The sequence below is a fragment of the Puma concolor genome, chromosome E1 (genome assembly GCF_028749965.1).
Source record: "Puma concolor isolate L17-30 chromosome E1, mPumCon1.1.hap2, whole genome shotgun sequence".
Taxonomy (NCBI): Eukaryota; Metazoa; Chordata; class Mammalia; order Carnivora; family Felidae; genus Puma; species Puma concolor.
Genome location: NC_141680.1, coordinates 31302869 through 31321760, shown reverse-complemented (window position 1 = coordinate 31321760; position 18892 = coordinate 31302869). Strand labels below are relative to the sequence as shown.

Sequence of the window (18892 nt, the reverse complement as noted above, 5' to 3'; positions counted from 1 at the left end):
GAAAGGGCCCACAGTGGCTACAGATTCCCTCCAAGAGGAAAGGGCGCTAATGACTTTACCTCCCAAAACCCCATCCAGCTGCCAGCAGCTGGGGACCTACGGGAACAAGAGGGAGGAGGTCACCCTGCCCTGATGGGCACCAGGAGGCAGAAGTGCTTCCTGGTCCACAGCGCGATCACCTCCCCCTCCCCCCTCCCATACTCTCAACCCTGAAGAGTCTGCAGGCCTTCCACCACTGTCTTGGGCACCCAGAGGTCAGTGTCCGTGGCCGGCCTACTTGCAGGAGCAGATGGAGAGCGTGGCACCCGCAGAGAACACCCAGAAGGCCGGGTACACAGCTTCGGTAAAGTCCACCTTGAACTTACACATCAGGTGGACGTTGTCGGTGACGGCAAAGAAGATGACGAAGCCATGGTCACAGTTGAGAAGCACGCCGACCCGCGTGGCCTTGGTGGAGGGCAGCGTTTTCTCCACATTGTTGTGCCAGGCAGAGACCTTGGTATTGAACCACTCCACGCACCAGGAGGCGCTGTTGCGGCCGAGCCGGCTGTCAGGGCCCTGCCGGGGCATGCTGCCGTAGCAGATGCCCACCCCGCAGAAGTTGTTCTTCTGCAGCTCCACCTCCCAGTAGTGGATCCCCTTCCTGTAGTAGTGCAGGCCCAGCACCTGAGAGCAGTATGTGAACCTCTTGGGGTGTGGCTGGTAGTTCAGGGGCAAGTCGGCCACAGAAGCTACAGTGTAGTTCTCCAACAGAGCCACCTTGTTGTGGGCGGTGTTGTAGTCCAGGCTGAACTTAGTGGCATCTAAGAAAGCATGACCCAAGGAACCGATTACAAGGAGCCCAAAGCGTTCTCATTTTTAAACCTTGCCCCAACTGGTCGTATTTGCTCATTTCTGTTATCCACCTGTCCATCTATCCTTCCGTCTACCCATCCACACATCCATCTACCCACATAGCCGAATATCCATCCACTCATCATCCATACACATATCCATCTATCCACCCATTTTGTCCAGCCAGCCAGCCATTTGTCCATCTGGCTAGCCATCAATCCAGCCATCCGTCCATCTATCAGCCACCCATCTATCTATTCATCCACCCAAAGCCATTTACTGAGCACCGATTCTGCGCAAGACGCACGATTCTGAGCAGACTTGGCACCTGACTTCATGGAGTTCGCGCCACAGCAAGCGAGGCGAGCCCCTCCGCACAACACTGTGAGAACACGCGCCGCTAAGTGGCGGGCACGCCGCTACAGGGGCAAACAGCTTACGTGAAGGGTGGGGAGAGCGCGAGGGAACATTGCCCACGTAGGCTGGAATCTGAGCCGAGAAACAGGAAGATGAGAATTAAACAGAAGCAAGCGGAGTGGGGCAGAGGGCACAGCGAGAGCAGAGCTTGGGGTCACAAGGATAGTGGGCACATGCTGGGACCAACAAAGGCTGGGTAACTGAGAGAGAGAGGCCCTGGCAGGAGAAGGGGGACATATTGGGGCCACATAGCAGAGAGTTAAGGGGTCTAGATTTTATTTGGTGGGCAGCGGGGAGCTGAACAATGTTTGTGAGCACAGAAATTACCGGACTATATTCCCCTGGTTGGGACACTCCCATGGCCTCCCCGCCCTTCCTGCCACACTTCCAACCAGTTCCAGGGGAGCTGAAGACTGAGCTCAGCCCTGTGTGGTCCCCACCCTCCACCTCCTTCCTAGGACACACCCATCTCTACCCCTTCCCTCCCAGGAGACCCTGGACCCTGGGAGAAAGGTTCCAGGCAGCACTGCACAGGGACAATCCCTAGCTTGGGAACCTGAAAACCAAGAGCCCTGGGGTTTCACCACCTCCTGCCACTCCCTTGCTAGGTGGCTTAGGGCGGGATGCTTTTCAGAGCCCTGAGTCTCCCCGTGGGCAAAATGAATGGGCTGGGGAACATGTTCTCTAAGGTCCTGAGCTGCTAGAACTCACTTTCCCTGCCCCCGGAGCATGGGGATCCAGAAACACTTGGCTCAGCACACCAGCAGCAGCTCAGCAGCAGTTAGTTCTGGCCCAGAGCCAGGCCTGGGTCTAGCATGGGGGAGGGGACGGCAGGAAGCTCCAGGGAGGCCGGTCCTGAAAAACCCAGGTACCCACCCATCCCCCCAGGCCTGCTACAGCTCTGGAGAAAGGGGAGCCAGGGCCGCAATTTGCAAGACAGATCTTGGCCGCTGCACGGAAGTGGGTACACATGGAAGGTGCTGCTGTGTGAGGCTGCGGGTACAAAAGGGAAACCGAGGGAGCGATGGTGGGAGGAGCCTAGACCTGGCCGTGAGGCAGAAACTCCAATCACTTCCAGTCGGACAAGGGAGGGCAAGCTTGCAAAGGAGCTTAATGAGTGACCAGTGACCAGAGGGGCAGGTGGAGCCCAGGGGAGCCCAGGGACTCAGCAGCCTTAGGGAGAGAGTGTTCCTGGAAGGAGGGATACAGTTGAGAGGTCCAGCCAACTGAAGGCTGAAAGGTGTCCTTGACATTTAGCTGCACGGGGGCTGCCGCTACCCTCAGCCAGAGCTGAGCGTGGGGACAGAGGCCAGACTGCCCTGAGAGAATGAGACTCTTGGTTCTGGCCCCCCACAACCCTCCCCGCCGGCCCGGAAACTTTCAGAAACACAGAGACATGCAGGGAGATTGTGTCAAGCTCCCCGGGGCATCTGACACGCAGCCACAGCTGAGGACCAGCACTGGGGGACGGCATTGCAGCTTCATTTTTCCATCTTTCCTCAAAAAGATCACCAAGGAAATGAGTTTCACAACAGCTTTCCAGGCTGGTCCCCTGCCGTCTGATCTTGCAGCACTGGCCTGGGGCCCAGGAATTTGTATTTTTAACCAGTATTCAGGTGGAAGGGAGGTGGACACAGTGCAGGAGCCAAGAAAAGCTGGCTGTACTGGCCGCTGTTTTTGTTTTCATTTGTTTGTTTTGCTTTGCTTTTGTGATGAGGGAGATTTAAACACGCTGCGGAGGGGCAGGCCCCAGGAGAGCAGGTGAGGACGAAGAGGTGAGTGCCAGAGCAAGAGCATGAGTCCAGACAGAGCAGGGGCCTGGCTGGCCTTGGGGAGGGGCCAGGGAGGGCAGGGGGGAGCAGGTGTAGATGCAAGAGAAATGGCAATAACAAGAACATGAGGGGCCCCTCTTCTCTGTGAAGCGGGGTGGGAAGGGCATGCAGAAGACTGAAGCTGTGACAAGTGGGAAGGCTCTAGAATGGCAGAGGAGCCGGCGGGAAACCTAGAGCAGGACTGAGGCACAGCCGTGGGCAGCAGGTGCCAGCCCAGAGAAAGCGACGAGCCGGGCTCACGAGGGCTGGGGGTTCAAGGCACCTCTGCAAGGTCTGTGCTGGCTAGGAAGGGAGGTGAAGAAGGGCAGGTGCTGACGGAGGACGGGTGAGTTGCTAACCGGGGTAGGGGGAGCCAAGCGGGACCTCCCAACAGCGGCGAGGGCAAAGGCCTAGTGCAGAGACCTACACAGGAGAGCCCGAGGGCCAGCGGGACCGCTCGTCAGGGCCAATGCTACTCACACTCTAGGAGCTCGGGCCTGGACTTGGCTAAGAAGGTATCCAACACCTTGCTCGTGAGGGACACCGGGTTCGGCTGCACAGTGGAGGCCTTGGCTACAGCTGGATGAGGACACAGAGAGCCGTTTTCAGAGCCAACTCAGGGTGGACACCCCACTGCCCCTTGCCCGCAATAACTCAGTCTCCAGGCCTGCTTGCTTTAAACCCAGTAACTGTTCTGGGGCTCCAAAGGTGGGCATATTGACGGGTGAGGCAGAGGCAGTGGCTGGGGAGGAGGAGGGGAAACATGAATTGGACACCTGACACAGAGTGACCAGATGGCCAGTCCTCCCTGAGGAAACTGATTTCCAAGAGCTACTTCCACAAACACACACCTGGACAGCCGGGAGGATACAGGTACGTCCAGACAGGGCTACACTCATTATCTGTCTCACTCACGTACACTTCTCCTCACCTCCAACCTCAGGCCCGCCTGCCACTAGAGGACAGAATCCCAGAACTCGGGCCCCATCGCAGAACCTAATGAGAGAGGGGGCAGCCTTCCCTGCATTTAATTCCACACCTGGGCAACCTCAAGAAACAGAAAGATGTACAAATGCGTAACTTACGAGGTTTCTTGTGTTTCTTTTCTTCTTCTGAAAAAGAAAATTTTTAGAATTAAGCTACGTTCAAGCACTGCACAGTGACACTTTCAAAATACCGTAATAACAATCATTTGCTTGAATGTGACCCATGCAAATAAAGCTAGGATGTTTTAGCTGGAAACAAGCAAATGAATCTATGGGGACAGAAACCTGCCACAGTGGTTTGGGGGATTGGAACTGATCATAAGCAGCATGAAGGGATTTTCTGGGGTAATGGAAGGTTTTTTTTTTTTTTTTCCAACGTTTATTTATTTTTGGAACAGAGAGAGACAGAGCATGAACGGGGGAGGGGCAGAGAGAGAGGGAGACACAGAATCGGAAACAGGCTCCAGGCTCCGAGCCATCAGCCCAGAGCCTGACGCGGGGCTCGAACTCACGACCGCGAGATCGTGACCTGGCTGAAGTCGGACACTTAACCGACTGCGCCACCCAGGCGCCCCATCACATATTTTTTTAAAAAAGCATAATATATAGGGGCACCTGGGTGGCTCAGTCGGTTAAGCATCTGACTTCAGCTCAGGTCATAATCTCACGGTTGGTGGGTTCAAGCCCCGTGTCAGGCTCTGTGCTGACAGCTTGGAGCTTGGAGCCTGCTTCACATTCTGTGTGTGTGTGTGTCTCTCTCTCTCTGCCCCTCTCCCTCTCATGCTCTCTCTCTCTCTCAAAAATGAATAAATACATTTAAAAAAATTTTTTTAAAGCATAACATATAAACAGGCATACTGCGGGGCACCTGGGTGGCCCAGTCAGTTAAGCATCCAACTTCAGCTAAGGTCATGATCTCACGGTTGGTGGGTTCGAGCCCCGTGTCAGGCTCTGTGCTGACAGCTTGGAGCCTGGAGCCTGCTTTGGATTCTGTGTCTCCCTCTCTCTCTCTGCCCTCCCTAGCTCATGCTCTGTCTCTGTTTCTCAAAAATGAATAAATATTAAAAAAAAAAAAAAAAAGTTAAACAGGCATACCACATATGTGTGGTATTAAAATTTCACCAGTATGGGCCATTAGGAAAAAAATGTCTTCAATGGCTGGGAGCAGGGCGGGTAAGAGAAGGGCAATAATGACAAAAGGTAAGGAAGTGCTATGATGGTACAAGCACATGACAACTCAAGACAGAACAGCGCTGAACTACCGGCGAGGGTTGGCCTCTGCTCCTCCAGGACCATGGCCAGGCCCCTCCCGGGGGCTCTGCCCGAGTGCCAAAACTTGGGTATCGCTAAGTATTTCTCAAGACAAGCCACCTTTGGTAACCTTGCAAGCCCAGGCAGCCTGCACAGCCAGTGCCGATGGGCCAGTCCTGCTAAGCACCCCAGGGGAGCTCCTGCGACAGCCCCTCCAACTTCCACTCGCTGTGGCCGTAGCCATGCCGGTCTCCAGATACACTCGGGCCCCCGGCAACCTGGGACGGGCTGAGCCCACCCAGAAGGAGCGGCAACACCTGTGAGTGTGTCGGCCAGAGCTCCGGCCAGCCACGGCCAGGCCACAGCCACAGGGACAGCAGCAGGGTTACTTACTCAGGACCTTCTTCACAAAGTGTGCGGGTTTGTGCGTGGACGCTGGGCCATGATCTCCAAGGTTCCCTGGGCCAAAGAAGAAGGGATTAGTTTATGCAGCTCTTCCAAAGCAACCCTAGGAACCAGCTTTGCCACGGGCCGGCAGAGAAAGTGTTTTACAAAGGCAACTTCCACGGACTTTTCCCATCCAGTCATTTACAGGAGCTAGAAACAAGGGGACAGAAAGACGAGTTTGGTGTGTCCCTCTTTTCTCTGGCTTAAAACGTAGCCGGGATCAAGTCTTTTCTCTGCCAGCGCCCAGCTTCGTGACCTCTGAACCCTCTCTACACTTCCATTTCTCCCGGTGTAGCTGGGGATGAGCACCTTGCTTGCGGTGGGGTGGCCAAGACGCCTGGTGTGCAGTGCTGGTTCCTCTCCCTCCAGTTTTTCCACCACCCCTCGTCCCCCAGACCAGCGATCACTGCTGTAGCAGGAAAACAAATATGCGCGTCCAATGCATCAAAGCTTTACCCGCTACGGAGTGCACCACACCTGTCCCAGAGGCTCCTCTGCAAGGACACGCGGCTCGACAAGCTGGAATTCAAGCTCCCCCCACCCTGGGTTACACAGTAAAATCTACTATGTGCCAGACTCTGTGCTAAGCACTGGGGAGAGAATGCTGGATGAAAAACAGACCCAGCCCCTGCCCTCACAGAAATGGCAATCTAGTGGGGGAAGAATAAAATGACAGATGTGCAAAGGTTCCCAAGGGATGACAAGGATCCTGGGACCTAGTCTGAGCAGTGAGAGTGGCGATAGGGAGGTCTGCTGAGAAACATATTGTTTCAACTGCTCTCTGAAGGGTGACAGGAGTTAACTGGTGAAGATGGTGGAGTCTGAGTCTTCTAAGCAGTGAGAAGAGCACGTACAAAGGCCCTGTGGCAGGAAGCTTAGCATATGCAAGCAACTGAATGCAGTGAGATGTATGGGAGGAGGGGACACTTCAGGGCTGGAGAAATAGACAGGACCTGACCAGGCAGGGGCTTGTAGGGTCAGGGTCAAGAGCGTGGTCTGAAACCTACAAGCAAGGGATATTTTCTAAACAGGGTGAGAGGGAGAAATCAGATCTGCATCTTAAAAAGCTCTTTCTGGCTGTAGCAGGAGTGGATGCAGGACTATTTAGAAAGCTGCCACAGGTGATAGCTGGCAGGGGAACCACTGGACTGAGTCAGGAGATATTTAAGAAGTAAAACCTGGTGATGGACTGGATATGGCAGCATGAGGAAAAAAAGGGGGTACCGGGGGGAATTCCAGGTTTCTCTGACCCTAAAACCAGCCATTCTTCCACCAAACACACTGATAACCCAGGGTTCATTCAAAAGCCATCTGAGGGCCGCCTGGGTGGCTCAGTTCGTTAAGCACCCAACTGTTGATTTCGGCTCAGGTCATGATCTCCTGGTTTGTGAGGTCAAGCCCCACATCGGGCTCTGCGCTGACAGTGCAGAACCTGCTTGGGATTCTCTCTCCCTCTGTTCCTCCCCCACTCGTGCTCTCTCCCTCAAAATAAATAAACTTAAAAAAAAAAAAGAGGGGCGCCTGGGTGGCGCAGTCGGTTAAGCGTCCGACTTCAGCCAGGTCACGATCTCGCGGTCCGGGAGTTCGAGCCCCGCGTCAGGCTCTGGGCTGATGGCTCGGAGCCTGGAGCCTGTTTCCGATTCTGTGTCTCCCTCTCTCTCTGCCCCTCCCCCGTTCATGCTCTGTCTCTCTCTGTCCCAAAAATAAATAAAAACGTGGAAAAAAAAAATTAAAAAAGAAAAAAAATTAAAAAAGAAAAAAAAAAAAAGAAAAGAAAAGAAAGAGCCACCTGAGCCAGCCTCAAGATCACATGCAAAAAGAGCCTGTCCAAAAGTCCCATCATTGACATCAAGGCCCCCAGAAATGTTTCAGGAAGGATGGCTACAATGTCAGGATGTTTCCCCACTACCTCCCAGATGGAGGGCGGATGTTTCAGGATCCCAAAACTGAAGCCCCAGTGCTCTGGGTCAAAACCCTCTCCCCGATTCCAAAATGCTGATTCCATTTCAGGGGTCCCAGAAGGGGAGCATGGGGGCTGCTAATAGTTACCTAAGCCAGTGGGTCCCTCGGGCTTCTTGTCCTGGGGCAACCTGATATACCGCTTCAGCTCGTTTTTGAGGTCTGAGGTGCCCTGGCAGACACCCTTTATCAGCTCCTGATTCAGCTCCATCTTGGGGACGTAGACCGGCTTTGTCGAGATTCCCTGCAGTTTGATCGCTTTCTGAAACAAGCCAGGGTATTAGTTCAGGCAGCTGTGGGGAAGCCAGGGTCTGAGCTCAGCCCTCATGAACTCCAGGAGGAGATTCCCCGTGTCCACGGGCGCTCAGTCCAATCAGCCTTCTCAAATTACAGGCCAGAGGTTGCTGGGGGCTAATGTGCCACTTTTGGTCACAGCGCTGTGGATCAGGGCCCTCAGAGGCCACTCACCTACCAAGGAGGAAACTGAAGTCAAGAAATAACCAACGTGGGGGCCCCTGGGTGGCTCAGTCAGTTAAGCATCTAACTCTTGCTGGTTTCAAGTCATGATCTCACAGTTCATGAGTTCAAGCCCGCGTCAAGCTCTCTGCTGTCAGCACAGAGCCTGCTTCAGATCCTCTGTCCCCTTCTCTCTCTGCCCCCCACCCCTGCTCGCACGCTCTCTCTCAAAATACATAAACTGGAAATAAATAAATAACGTGGAAGGAAAGGAGGAAAAGAAAGAGAGACAGAGAGAGAGAGAGGAAGAAAGGAATGGGGGGAGACAGAAAGAGAAAAAGTGTCCTGCTAGGAACACTGCCAGTTGGTGGCAGGGACAAAGCTGGGACATAAATCTCCTGACCCCCGTGAATAATGCTCTTCCACTCCTCCAGCTGTGGCTGGAAAAGTACAGGAGACTCAGGACCATCTCCAACCCTCAAAAGACCAGCTCCAAACACCCATTCTAAAACTGGACAGGGCTGCCTCAGCGGGCAGAGGGTTCGGCCAGGGCACATCCAGGGAAAAGGGAGGATCTTACAAAAGTCCCCAGACTTGAGCTAAAATCGGGTCACACAACATCAAGAGGTCCCCAGACAGGGACTTAGAATCCTTCTCCGAGAGCTCTAGGCAGCTACTCTAATACACAAGAAGGACCACAGAGATGAAACTCGATGGCACTGAGCCTAGGCCTGGAAAGAAGTCCGTGCAGGGGGAAGAGAAGACTCCCAGCCACTCCTCTACTCTCCCCAGGACCTGAACAAGGAACCTGGGCCTCTGAGGTGTCGTCACCCCATCGATGGGGCTCACCGGGATACCCGCTGCACGCTGCAGGCCAGGAGAAGGGGGCAGTTAAGGGAAGGGCTGGCCCAAAGGGGCGGACAGCAGACACATCGACAAGCACATCTAAAACCACGCCACCACCGAGTGCTACAGCAGAGGCAGACCGACCCACTCGATCACCAGGAAGGGCAGAAGAGCAGGATCCAAGGAAGACGGGGGTGGGGGAGTCTGGAGCGGCCTTGGGAAAAGGACAGCCACGGCATTCCCATCCAATGCCGGGTCTGTCTGGGCAATGGTGATGCTCTGCTGTGGTTACAGCACGGGGCAAGAGAGGAGTGTGATGCCAAAGACAGGGGTGCTAAGGGACATGAGGTCAGATAGGGCAGGGGGGGGTCTGTGCTTTAGAAAGACACTTCCAGGGTCCATGGGGAGGGGGGAAGGGGCATAGGCAACATTCTAACATGGCCCCCAAAATGCCCATCTGATCCAGGGGTACACACCCTATATAATCCCCTCCCTCTGAGTATAGGCAGGACAGTGACTATGGTAGGATGTCACTCCTGGAATCAGGTTACCTTAGATGGAAAAACTGAAGGAATATTGCGGATGTAATGAAGATCCCAAATCTGTTGGTTTTGAGTTCATCAGAAAGGTGAGTATCCCAGGTGGGCCTGACTTAACCAGGTAGGAGCCACTAAAAGGGACCGAGTTTGTAAGAAAGAATGAAATCTTGCCATTTGCAATAGCATGAATGGAGCTAGAGAGCATTATGCTAACTGAAATTAAGTCTGAGAAAGACAACTACCATATGATTTCACTCATTTGTGGCAATTTAAGAAACAAAACAAACAAGCAAAGAGAAAAGAGAGAGAGAGAGAAAGCCAGGAAACAGACTCTTAATTGTAGAGAACTGACAGTTACCAAGAGGTGAGTGGTGAAATAGGTGAAATAGGTGAAATAGGTGAAGGGGATTAAGAGCACACACATCATGGGGCACCTGGATGGCTCAGCCAGTTGAGTGTCTGACTCTTGATTTCCACTCAGGTCATGATCCCAAAGTCATGGGATCAAGCCCCATGACTGAGTGTGGAAGTCTGCTTAGAATTCTCTCTCTCTCTCTCTCTGCCCCTCTCCCCTGTCTGCACTCTCTCCAAAATAAAAAAAGAAGAAGAAGAAATAAATAATTTTGGAAAAAAGCACACTCATCACAATGAACACTGAGTAACGTATAGAATTGCTGAATCACTTAAGGAAAAAAAAAGAATTGTTAAATCACTATATTGTACACCTAAAACTAATGTAAAACTGTATGTGTTACACTGGAATATTAAAAAAAAAAAACACAAAAACAAAGAGGGGCGCCTAGGTGGCTCAGTCGGTTAAGCATCCGGCTCTTGATTTCAGCTCAGGTCATGATTTCAGTTCGTAAGACCGAGCCCCACGTCAGTCTCTGCACTGACAACACAGGGCTTGGGACTCTCTTTGTCCCTCCCCCACTAGTGCTCTCTCTCTTCTCAAAATAAATAAATAAACTTAAAAAAAAAAAGAAGAAGAATATTCTTTCTAAAAAAGGAAAAAAAGAAAAGATTAATAATCTAAGCAGGAAAAAAAGGGAACAGACTTTCCTGGAGGGAGAAATTCTCTGCTGGCTTTGAAGAGGTAACTGCCAAGTGGAGAGAGGGCCACGTACGTGGCAAGGAAAGGCAGCAGCCTGTGGGAACGGAGAGCAGACCTCAGCCACCAGCCGGCAAGAAAGCGGGGACCTCAGGCCTGCACCACGGGAAGTGAATTTGACCCCAAGCTCAGCAGCCAAGCCGAGCTCAGCCCGTCCCAGCTCCTAAGCCATGGAGAGTGAGATAACACACATGCTCTCCCCAGCCACTGAGTTTGTGGTAAGTTGTCACACGGCATAGAAAGTAGATACAGTGTGTCTGGGGGATGCTTCAAATGACCTCTTACAGCCCCACCTCGAGGGCCCCACTGCACCTATAATCAACATCGTAATGGCAGGCAGAAAGAGTGTTCATCAAGACCTACCTCCAGAAACTCGAACTCATCCTCCTTGGTCAGGGCAAGTTCAATCTCCTCCTTCAGAGTCTGGATCTCACTCTTGTTCTTGAGGAGGATCTGGTAAATGTTGTCAAACTTGGTACTGACTCTCTTCTGCTCCTCCTTTATCTTTCGTGTGCAGATGGCCTCTGCGGCATCAATGAGTATCTTGATTTCCACATATTCTTGTCTGAGCTGCTCCGTCTTCCTGCGGGCAGTCTCCTAGCGGGGTAAGACACAGGGGCGTCCATCAGACAAAAAAGCTAAGCCTGTGTACGGAGCAGTGGTGAAGTGTGGAGCACTGGAGACTCTTCCCTGTACTTCGTGGGAGTATAGACGGGCACAACTGCTTTGGGTGGGAATTTGGCAACATCTAATAAATCTGAAGGTGCTCAGACCAAATCAAGGTATATTCTCAGATGCCCGCCCCAGAAACAGACACAAGAACGCTCACAAGCAGCACTGTTTGAATTGGCAAAACCCCGGAAAGAACTGAATGTCTAACAATAAGAGACTCGAGGGGTGCCTGGGTGGCTCAGTCGGTTGAGCGTCCGACTCTTGATTTTGTCTCAGGTCACGATCTCACAGTTCGTGGGACTGAGCCCCACATCGGGCTCTGCAGTAAGTGTGCAGCCTGCTTAAGATTCTCCCTCTCTCTCTCTCTCTCTCTCTCTCTCTCTCTCTTTCCCTCTCTCTCTAAAATAAATTTGAAAGTTAAAAAAATTAAAAATAAGTAAGAGACTTGATACAAATCTACAAATTATTCACAGGACAGAATATTGGATAGTAATGAAAACTAATGAGCTGGGGCAATGCATGGACAAATGAGGGAAAAACCACCTGTAGAAGAAGACGTCCAGCATGATGCTCTTCATATAAAGCTTAGAAACAGACAGAATGGCTTCCTTTCAGTAAGAGAACACCCCTGGAGTTTCTGAGGGCACATGGCTGCCCTGCCAGACTACATTTCCGAGGATTCCCTGCAGCTAGAGTTGGCCATGTGACTAAGCTACTCCCAGTGCAGTGTGAGCAAAGTGGTATGTGTGACACTCTTCTTCCCTGTCCCTTTTACTCCCGGCTAGAACAGAGATCTGATGGTGACCCAGCTTCAACCAAAGAAATGAGGAAAACCCCCCATGCAGTACTAGAGTAATAAGAAAAGACTCTAGGGGTGCCTGGCTGACTGGGTCAGAAGAGCATGCAACTCTTGACCTCAAGGTCATGAGTTCAAGGCCCTCGCTGGGTAGAGATTACTTAAAAACTTTCCATATATATATATATATATGTATGTATGTATGTATGTATGTATGTGTATGTGTACATATATGTGTATGTGTATACATACATATGTATTCTTCTACACACGTGTATTCTTCTATATATATGTATTCTTCTATATACACGTATTCTTCTATATATATTACATATATATATAATAAATATATTCTATGTATATAAAATATAAATATATATAAATATATAAAATACATACATTCTATATATACGTATTCTTTTTATATATAATATTAAAAACTTACAAGATTTGTGAAAACTAGACAAAAAAAAATCTCTACCACTCCAATACTGGTACTACTATTCTCTTCCTATACTTCCTTCCAGTCTTTTCTCCCATACTTCCCATAATGGGTTGAATGGTGGCCCCCAAGAGATCTGTCCAGAACCTGCGAAGCTGACGTTACTCAGCAAAAGTCTCTGCAGGTGTAATTAAGGTAGGAATCTTGAGATGACATTATCCTGGATTACCCAGGTGGGCCCTAAATCCAATGACAAGTGTCCTTATTAGAGACAGAAGAAAAGACACAGAGGGAGGAGGAGGCCATGAGAAGACAAGAGGTGGGGGCTGAAGTAACACAGCCACAAGCCTAGGAACACCTGAGCCACCAGAAGCTGGAAGAGGCAAAGAAGGATTCTTCTCTAGAATGAGGAAGTGTGGCCCTGTCTTTGATTTCAGGATTCTGACCTCCAGAACTTTATGAGAATACATTTCTCCTTGTGAGCGGAGGTTGTGGTAATTTGTTATGACAGCCCTAGAACTGATACATTTTATTTTTATAAAAAGATGTAACTCTAGTGAGTATACACTTTTGCTTCCTGTTTTTTTTCCCATTTAAACCATGACCACTTGGGGCTTCCAACTCCTGATTTCCATTCAGGTCATGATCTGGCGGTTGTGGGATCGAGGTCCGAAGCACAGAGCCTGCCTGGGACTCTCTCTCTCTTTCCCTCTCTCTCTGCCCTTCCCCAGCTCATGCTTGTGCGTGCTCTCTCTCAAAATAAATAAACATTCAAAAAAAAAAAAAAAAGAAAGAAAGAACACATAATCACTTTTTATATTAATACTTTTTTCCTCATGATTTTTTTTTAACGTTTATTCATTTTTTACTGACAGAGAGAGACAGAGTGCAAACAGGGTAGGGGTTGAGAAAGGGAGAGAGAAAGAATCCAAAGCAGGCTCCAGGCTCTGAGCTGTCAGCACAGAGCCCAAAGTGGGGCCCCAACTCCCAAACTGCGAGATCACAACCTGAGGCAAAGTTGGACGCTTAACCGACTGAACCACCTAGGTGCTCCTTCATGATTTCTTTTTTTAAGTCAGCTCTACACCAGCACGGGGCTCGAACTCACAATCCCGAGATCGAGAGTCCATGCTCTACTGACTGAGTCAGCCAGGCGCATCTATATTACTACTTTTTAACCCTAATTTTTAGTGATTGACCCCGTCCTCCTCACACCAAGGTCAGGGCTTGTAGACAGTATTCAGTCTGGGTCTATGAAGGATCTCCCCTGGGGACATGGCTTTTTGGATGTCCTGCATGGGTGATGTCTAATTCCAATGCCATGTGTGACACCATGTGTGTAGCCCTGTGGAGATCAGAGCTGAGCCTGTCCTGCCTGGAGGCTGAGGGAGGGTCTGGGGCCGGGGCTGGCAGTGGACAGCCCTGTCACTCACCCGTATGTCCTGCTGCCTGGCTCTCACGTCCTCCAGTGCCCTCGATGCACCATTGATCTGATCGCATATGATGGTCAGTTTATGCTTCAGCTTGGTCTGCGGAGAAAACAAGCAGGTGAGAAATCACCTCAGCCCAGCCCCCACCAGCCAACACCAGAACGGTCCCACAGGCGTTTCTACTGGCCCAGGTCTTGCCTGCCTGTAGCTGTTTGAAGCATTCTCTTATTTATTGCCTCCCTTCCAACTTTTAGAGGGACAGTACAAGAAAGAAGTTAGGAGCACAGGACTTAGACCGACCCATTCCCAGCTGTCCAAGAGTCTCTCACCTAGGTCCTTGGACTTGAAATAGATACAAATGTTCCCACCCCGCAGGGCTAGTAGGAGGATTAACTGAAACAATGTAAGGATTTAGCATAGTGCCTGGATCCTAGTACAGCCAAACTAAATGTCAGGTTGCGTTACTAAGAGCTGCTTTGTTGGCACACCCATTTTACAGACAATGAAACTGAGGCAAGAAGCCCAGCAAGGGGGCCAAGTTCACACCATAGCCAGAACAGCTGGGGCTGGGACAGTTGCTTCAGTCATTCAAGCCAGCCCTCCCACTGCAAACAACCAGAAAAGCAGACAAACTACTGGGAAGAAAAATCTGCTTAATGACAAGGGAGAGCTAACTAAGCAGGGAAGAATGACACAGCCAAGATCTGGGAAAAGGAAAACCCAGAGAGAAAAGCCTGGTTTCTGGAGTTGTTCTCCCAGAGTCATCTGCCAATTCCAGAACACAGCTGGAAGAGCCACGGTCAACCTCAGGGAAGCAGGAACAAGAGTCAGAGTCCAAGGCTCATTTGGTATGCCCCACAGGCAGGGACCTCCGCGGGCTAACACCCTAAGAATGAGGATCAACAAGCAGGAGGCCAGTCCACCACCAGGTCAACCCCCGAAACTGAATTAAGGTGACTCAGAATTACAAAGTCCTTAACAACCTCCAGGAACCAAGGTCAATTATGCATGAAGGAAAATAGTATCATCTTAGGTCTCTTAGTATTTCTATCAATTTTCAGAATCGATATTGGAGTGTCCTGCCTCCCTGTTCAGGTGAAACGTTATGGTGTAGAAATGGCAAGGAAAATCACCACCACCGTAAGAGTAGCTACTGTTTCTTATATATTCACTGCAAGCCAGGCATTGTTCTAGTGCTTTTCAGGTATTAACTTAAAGCTAAAAACAACACTGTAAAGTGGGAGCGACCCACCCTTTATAAATAAGGACACTGAGGGGCGCCTGGGTGGCTCAGTCGGTTAAGCGACTGCCTTTGGCTCAGGTCATGATCTCGCAGTTTGTGAGTTCAAGCACCGCATCAGGGTCTGTGCGGACAGCTCAGAGCCTGGAGCCTGCTTTGGATTCTGTGTCTCCCTCTCTCTCTGCCCCTCCCCCTCCCTCTCTCTCCCTCTCTCTCTCTCTATCTCTCTCTCTCCCCCTCCCTCTCTCTCTCTCAAGAATAAACATTAAAAAAAAAAACCACATAAATAAGGACACTGAAGCAGAGTCATGAAGTGGCTCACCCTAGGTCACATCTCTGTGAACTGGTGTTCCAAGATCCTGGTGTTACAATCAAAGCACTGAGTACGTTAGAAATGTCTAGACAAAAAACATTTACTTCCCCTAACAAGCTAGCTCAACATCCTCCAGCCCTCCCACACCACTAGAGATATTCAGTTCTGAACCTGACCTTGAATCTGGATTTGAACAACACAGTGACAAGTCACATAAGGCGCTAGAAGCGGAGACCAAGGCCACACTAACTTGACCCCGAAAGCCCAAGTTACGGATGGTGTTTCCAATTCAACCTCTGTGACAGTGCCCTCTGACCTGGCCTCTCACAGTAGCCAAGATAAACTGTGGGCCAAAGGCAGGAGGCCAGGCCATGGCAGATCCGGCCTCACAGGGGTCAGAACGGCAAGAGAACTCAGAACACCTGGGGGGCTGCCAACAGCCCAACACTGTTCCACCTCCAACAGCCACTCTTAGTGCACCCCAGACCTCTGTGTCCGGGAAAACTTTATCCGTCAGTAATCAAACACATATGACAGTCCCCTGATGGCACAGAGGGGCCTCCCTGGCTCCAGACACAGGAAAGTGGCCCAAGGACTTTCAGAGGTGCAACATTCCCCTCATCCAGGGTAGAGAACTTTTTGAAGTTCTGAGGACCTGTTCACAGATCAGGGACTTGGGTCCGCCATGAGGACGTGGGAGGCAGCAGAGTCCCGGGTCTGCCCCACACCAGTGGTCAGGACGAACCAGCCTCCCACAGCTGGGGCACTGCCCAGATGGGGCTGGCTCTGTCCCAGCAGTGAGCGGTGGCAGGGCTAGACGTGGAGGCTGATGGAAGAAGCAGCAAGGCAAGGCCGGTTACAAGGATTACAAAGCCAAGCGAGTATGGCACACAGGTACACTGGGTGCAGACTCCAGCTCCGGGCCCCAGAGGCTGAGAGAGACAGCTGTAGCTCCAGGCCAGGCTGAGAGGAACCCTCCTGCCCCTACTTGCCTTCTGCCTCCCTGGATAAGAACTTCTAGAAGAGCCTTTTGGCAGAAGCCGGCTGCCCAAGTGCTCAGGGACAGGCCCGGGCACCCCAGGGCCACAAAGATCTTGGTCGCCTGACACCACCCCCAGCAAGCTCTCTTCCCAGAAACCACACCGGCAGGGCTTAGGCAGCGCTCACACGGCTAGGAAGAAGAGGCAGAATTCAAGCTCAGGTCTCAACACCCAGCCCAGGTCAGAGCCTGGGTCAACCAGCCACCTGCCTGACACCAGGACCTGCCCACAAAGCACTTCCCACACAGCTCATCTCCCCAGGGCCTCCTGACCACCCTTGCAGGTCGAGAAGAAATGCTCTTAACCCCATTTTACAGATGAGGAAGCGGGTCTGGGAGAACTGCAGCGACTTGCCCTGAACCACAGCTGATATGGAGCAGAGCAGGGCTCCTGGCTCGAAAGGCGAGGCAGGTTCTTTAGTGTGGCCGCTGGAGACCCAGGCGGCGAGGCCCGACATAGCTGTGCCTCAGAGGTCAACCCCTGGCCGTGCTTTGAGGTCTGGCCTCCAAGACTCAGGGAAGAAGTCCTAAGGGACCCAGCTCAGACAGAGAAGCAGACCAGGCCCGGGAAGGGCCATGGCTTCACAGGAGCAGGGCTCGGAGCCTGGTCCCGGCGCCACCGCAAACCTCCCCCGGGTCTCTTATCTCCTTCGACAACAGGACAGTCCTTGACTGTGAAAATGAAAGGCAATCAGGCCATGCCTCAGAGCTCAGGCTGATATAAAAAAAGGTGGTTCACTTACACCTTTCAGCCTCTGCCTGGAGTCCACAAGGGGAAGTTATGATTTCCCCCAAACCACTAAAATCAACACAGATCTGGAAGGCCCCCTACGAAACCACCTGGTCCCGCCTCCTTGCTTTACTGATGAAGACTCAGGCCCCAGGGACCAAAGGCTGTGCTCAAAGTTGCACAGCCAAGGTGGAGGTCACTATGGTGCAAGAGTTTGGCTGTCCCTCTGGGTAGTATCCAGAGATATTTGGGACTCTGCCCACCATCCTGCTCAATACGATCCTCCCTGGTCACTCTCTGGCTCACCAAAAGTTTTTGCACACATGACCTCAAGCCTGCAAGAATGTCGCATGCTCCATGCACTCAGATATAAGGGTGGTCATGGGGAGAAACGGCAAACCGTAGAGTCAAACCCGTTGGGGTCCCAACAGCTCAGGCTAAATTAACTTCTCTGGACCTCCATTTCCTCAACTGTAAAATGGAACTAATTATATTCAATTCCAGCTGCCAGGATTTAAATGCGGAAACAGAGGTAACCTCCAGGGCTCATATTTGACGTTGGAAACCCTCTGCTAAACACCATCAGACAAATACTAGGCTTAAGGCAAGCAACCACCTGTCTTCAGCATTCCCCTATTTAAGACAGAGGGTGGGGGGAAGAGGGTGGGCCAAGGATGACAGAGGAGGGCTGTGTGTTCTCTCCGCCCGTTTCTATTACGACGCTGGGGACGCCCGGCCCCGGTTCCCAGGCCCAGCAAGGCCCATCCCCCTACCCCAGGTGATCCGTGGTGGGCCACTATGCCCACAGTGGCTCCCTCCCCCAACACCCCTTACCTGCAGGTCTGCGCTGGCCTGGCTCAGGGTCTCAGGCGAACAGGCCTTGTGCTCCACCAGGCAGATGTGGCAGATGCACTCATCATGCTGGGGGCAGAAGAAGTCCCGCAGCCTGTTGTGCTGGGGACACTTGCGGCGCATCAGGTCCTTGACGGGCGGCTGCAGCTGGTGGTCCCGAAAGGCGGGGCTGTCGAGGTGCGGCTGCAGGTGTTCCTGGCAGAAGGAAGCCATGCACACCAGGCACGTCTTGACGGCGGGCGCCTTCAGGCAGTGGTCGCAGGCCACCTGGCAGGGCGGGCTGGGCTCCGCGGCGCGGGCGGGCGGCATGCAGCCGTCGGGGGGCGACGGCGCCACCCGGGCCACCTCGGCCTGCAGGAACTGCTCCACCACCGCGCACAGCACCGTGTTCTTGTGGAGCAGCGGCCGCTCCTGATAGCTGGCGCGGCACTGCGGGCACAGGTACGGCGGCTCCTGGACTGCCCACGTCTCGTTCAGGCACGAGCTGCAGAAGTTGTGGCCGCACGGGGTGGTGACGGGCACCTTGAAGTGCTCCAGGCAGATGGAGCACGACAGCTCCTCGGCCAGGGGGACCAGCTCCGCCATGGCGCTCCTGGGGACCGGACGAGACGTGCTGGCACTTCGAGCGCGAACGCCGCGCGGCCGCCCCACACAGCCTAGGAAACGAAAGTGAGCGGCGGGAGGGGCGGGCCCCGGGGGCCTTTCAGGAAGTCACGTGGGG

The 18892-nt window shown here is 52.2% G+C and overlaps 1 protein-coding gene across 2 annotated transcripts; it reads right to left on the bottom strand.

Moving 5' to 3' along the window:
- Positions 1–224: 224 nt before the first annotated feature.
- TRIM25 (tripartite motif containing 25) lies at positions 225–18856 on the bottom strand. 2 transcript variants are annotated; one of them, XM_086686898.1, is made up of 9 exons: positions 18154–18856; positions 14001–14096; positions 11021–11254; positions 7796–7967; positions 5693–5758; positions 4148–4174; positions 3697–3804; positions 3543–3635; positions 225–803 (listed from the first exon to the last, which is right to left on the bottom strand). In XM_086686898.1, exons 1-9 carry the CDS (start codon positions 18754–18756, stop codon positions 274–276), a joined length of 1929 nt encoding a protein of 642 aa, XP_086543024.1. In that variant the 5' UTR covers positions 18757–18856; the 3' UTR covers positions 225–273. The 2 variants fall into 2 exon arrangements, with proteins under 2 accessions (XP_086543024.1, XP_086543023.1); XM_086686897.1 differs by lacking the exon at positions 3697–3804 and having other exon boundaries at positions 3543–3641; positions 18154–18855.
- Positions 18857–18892: the final 36 nt, after the last annotated feature.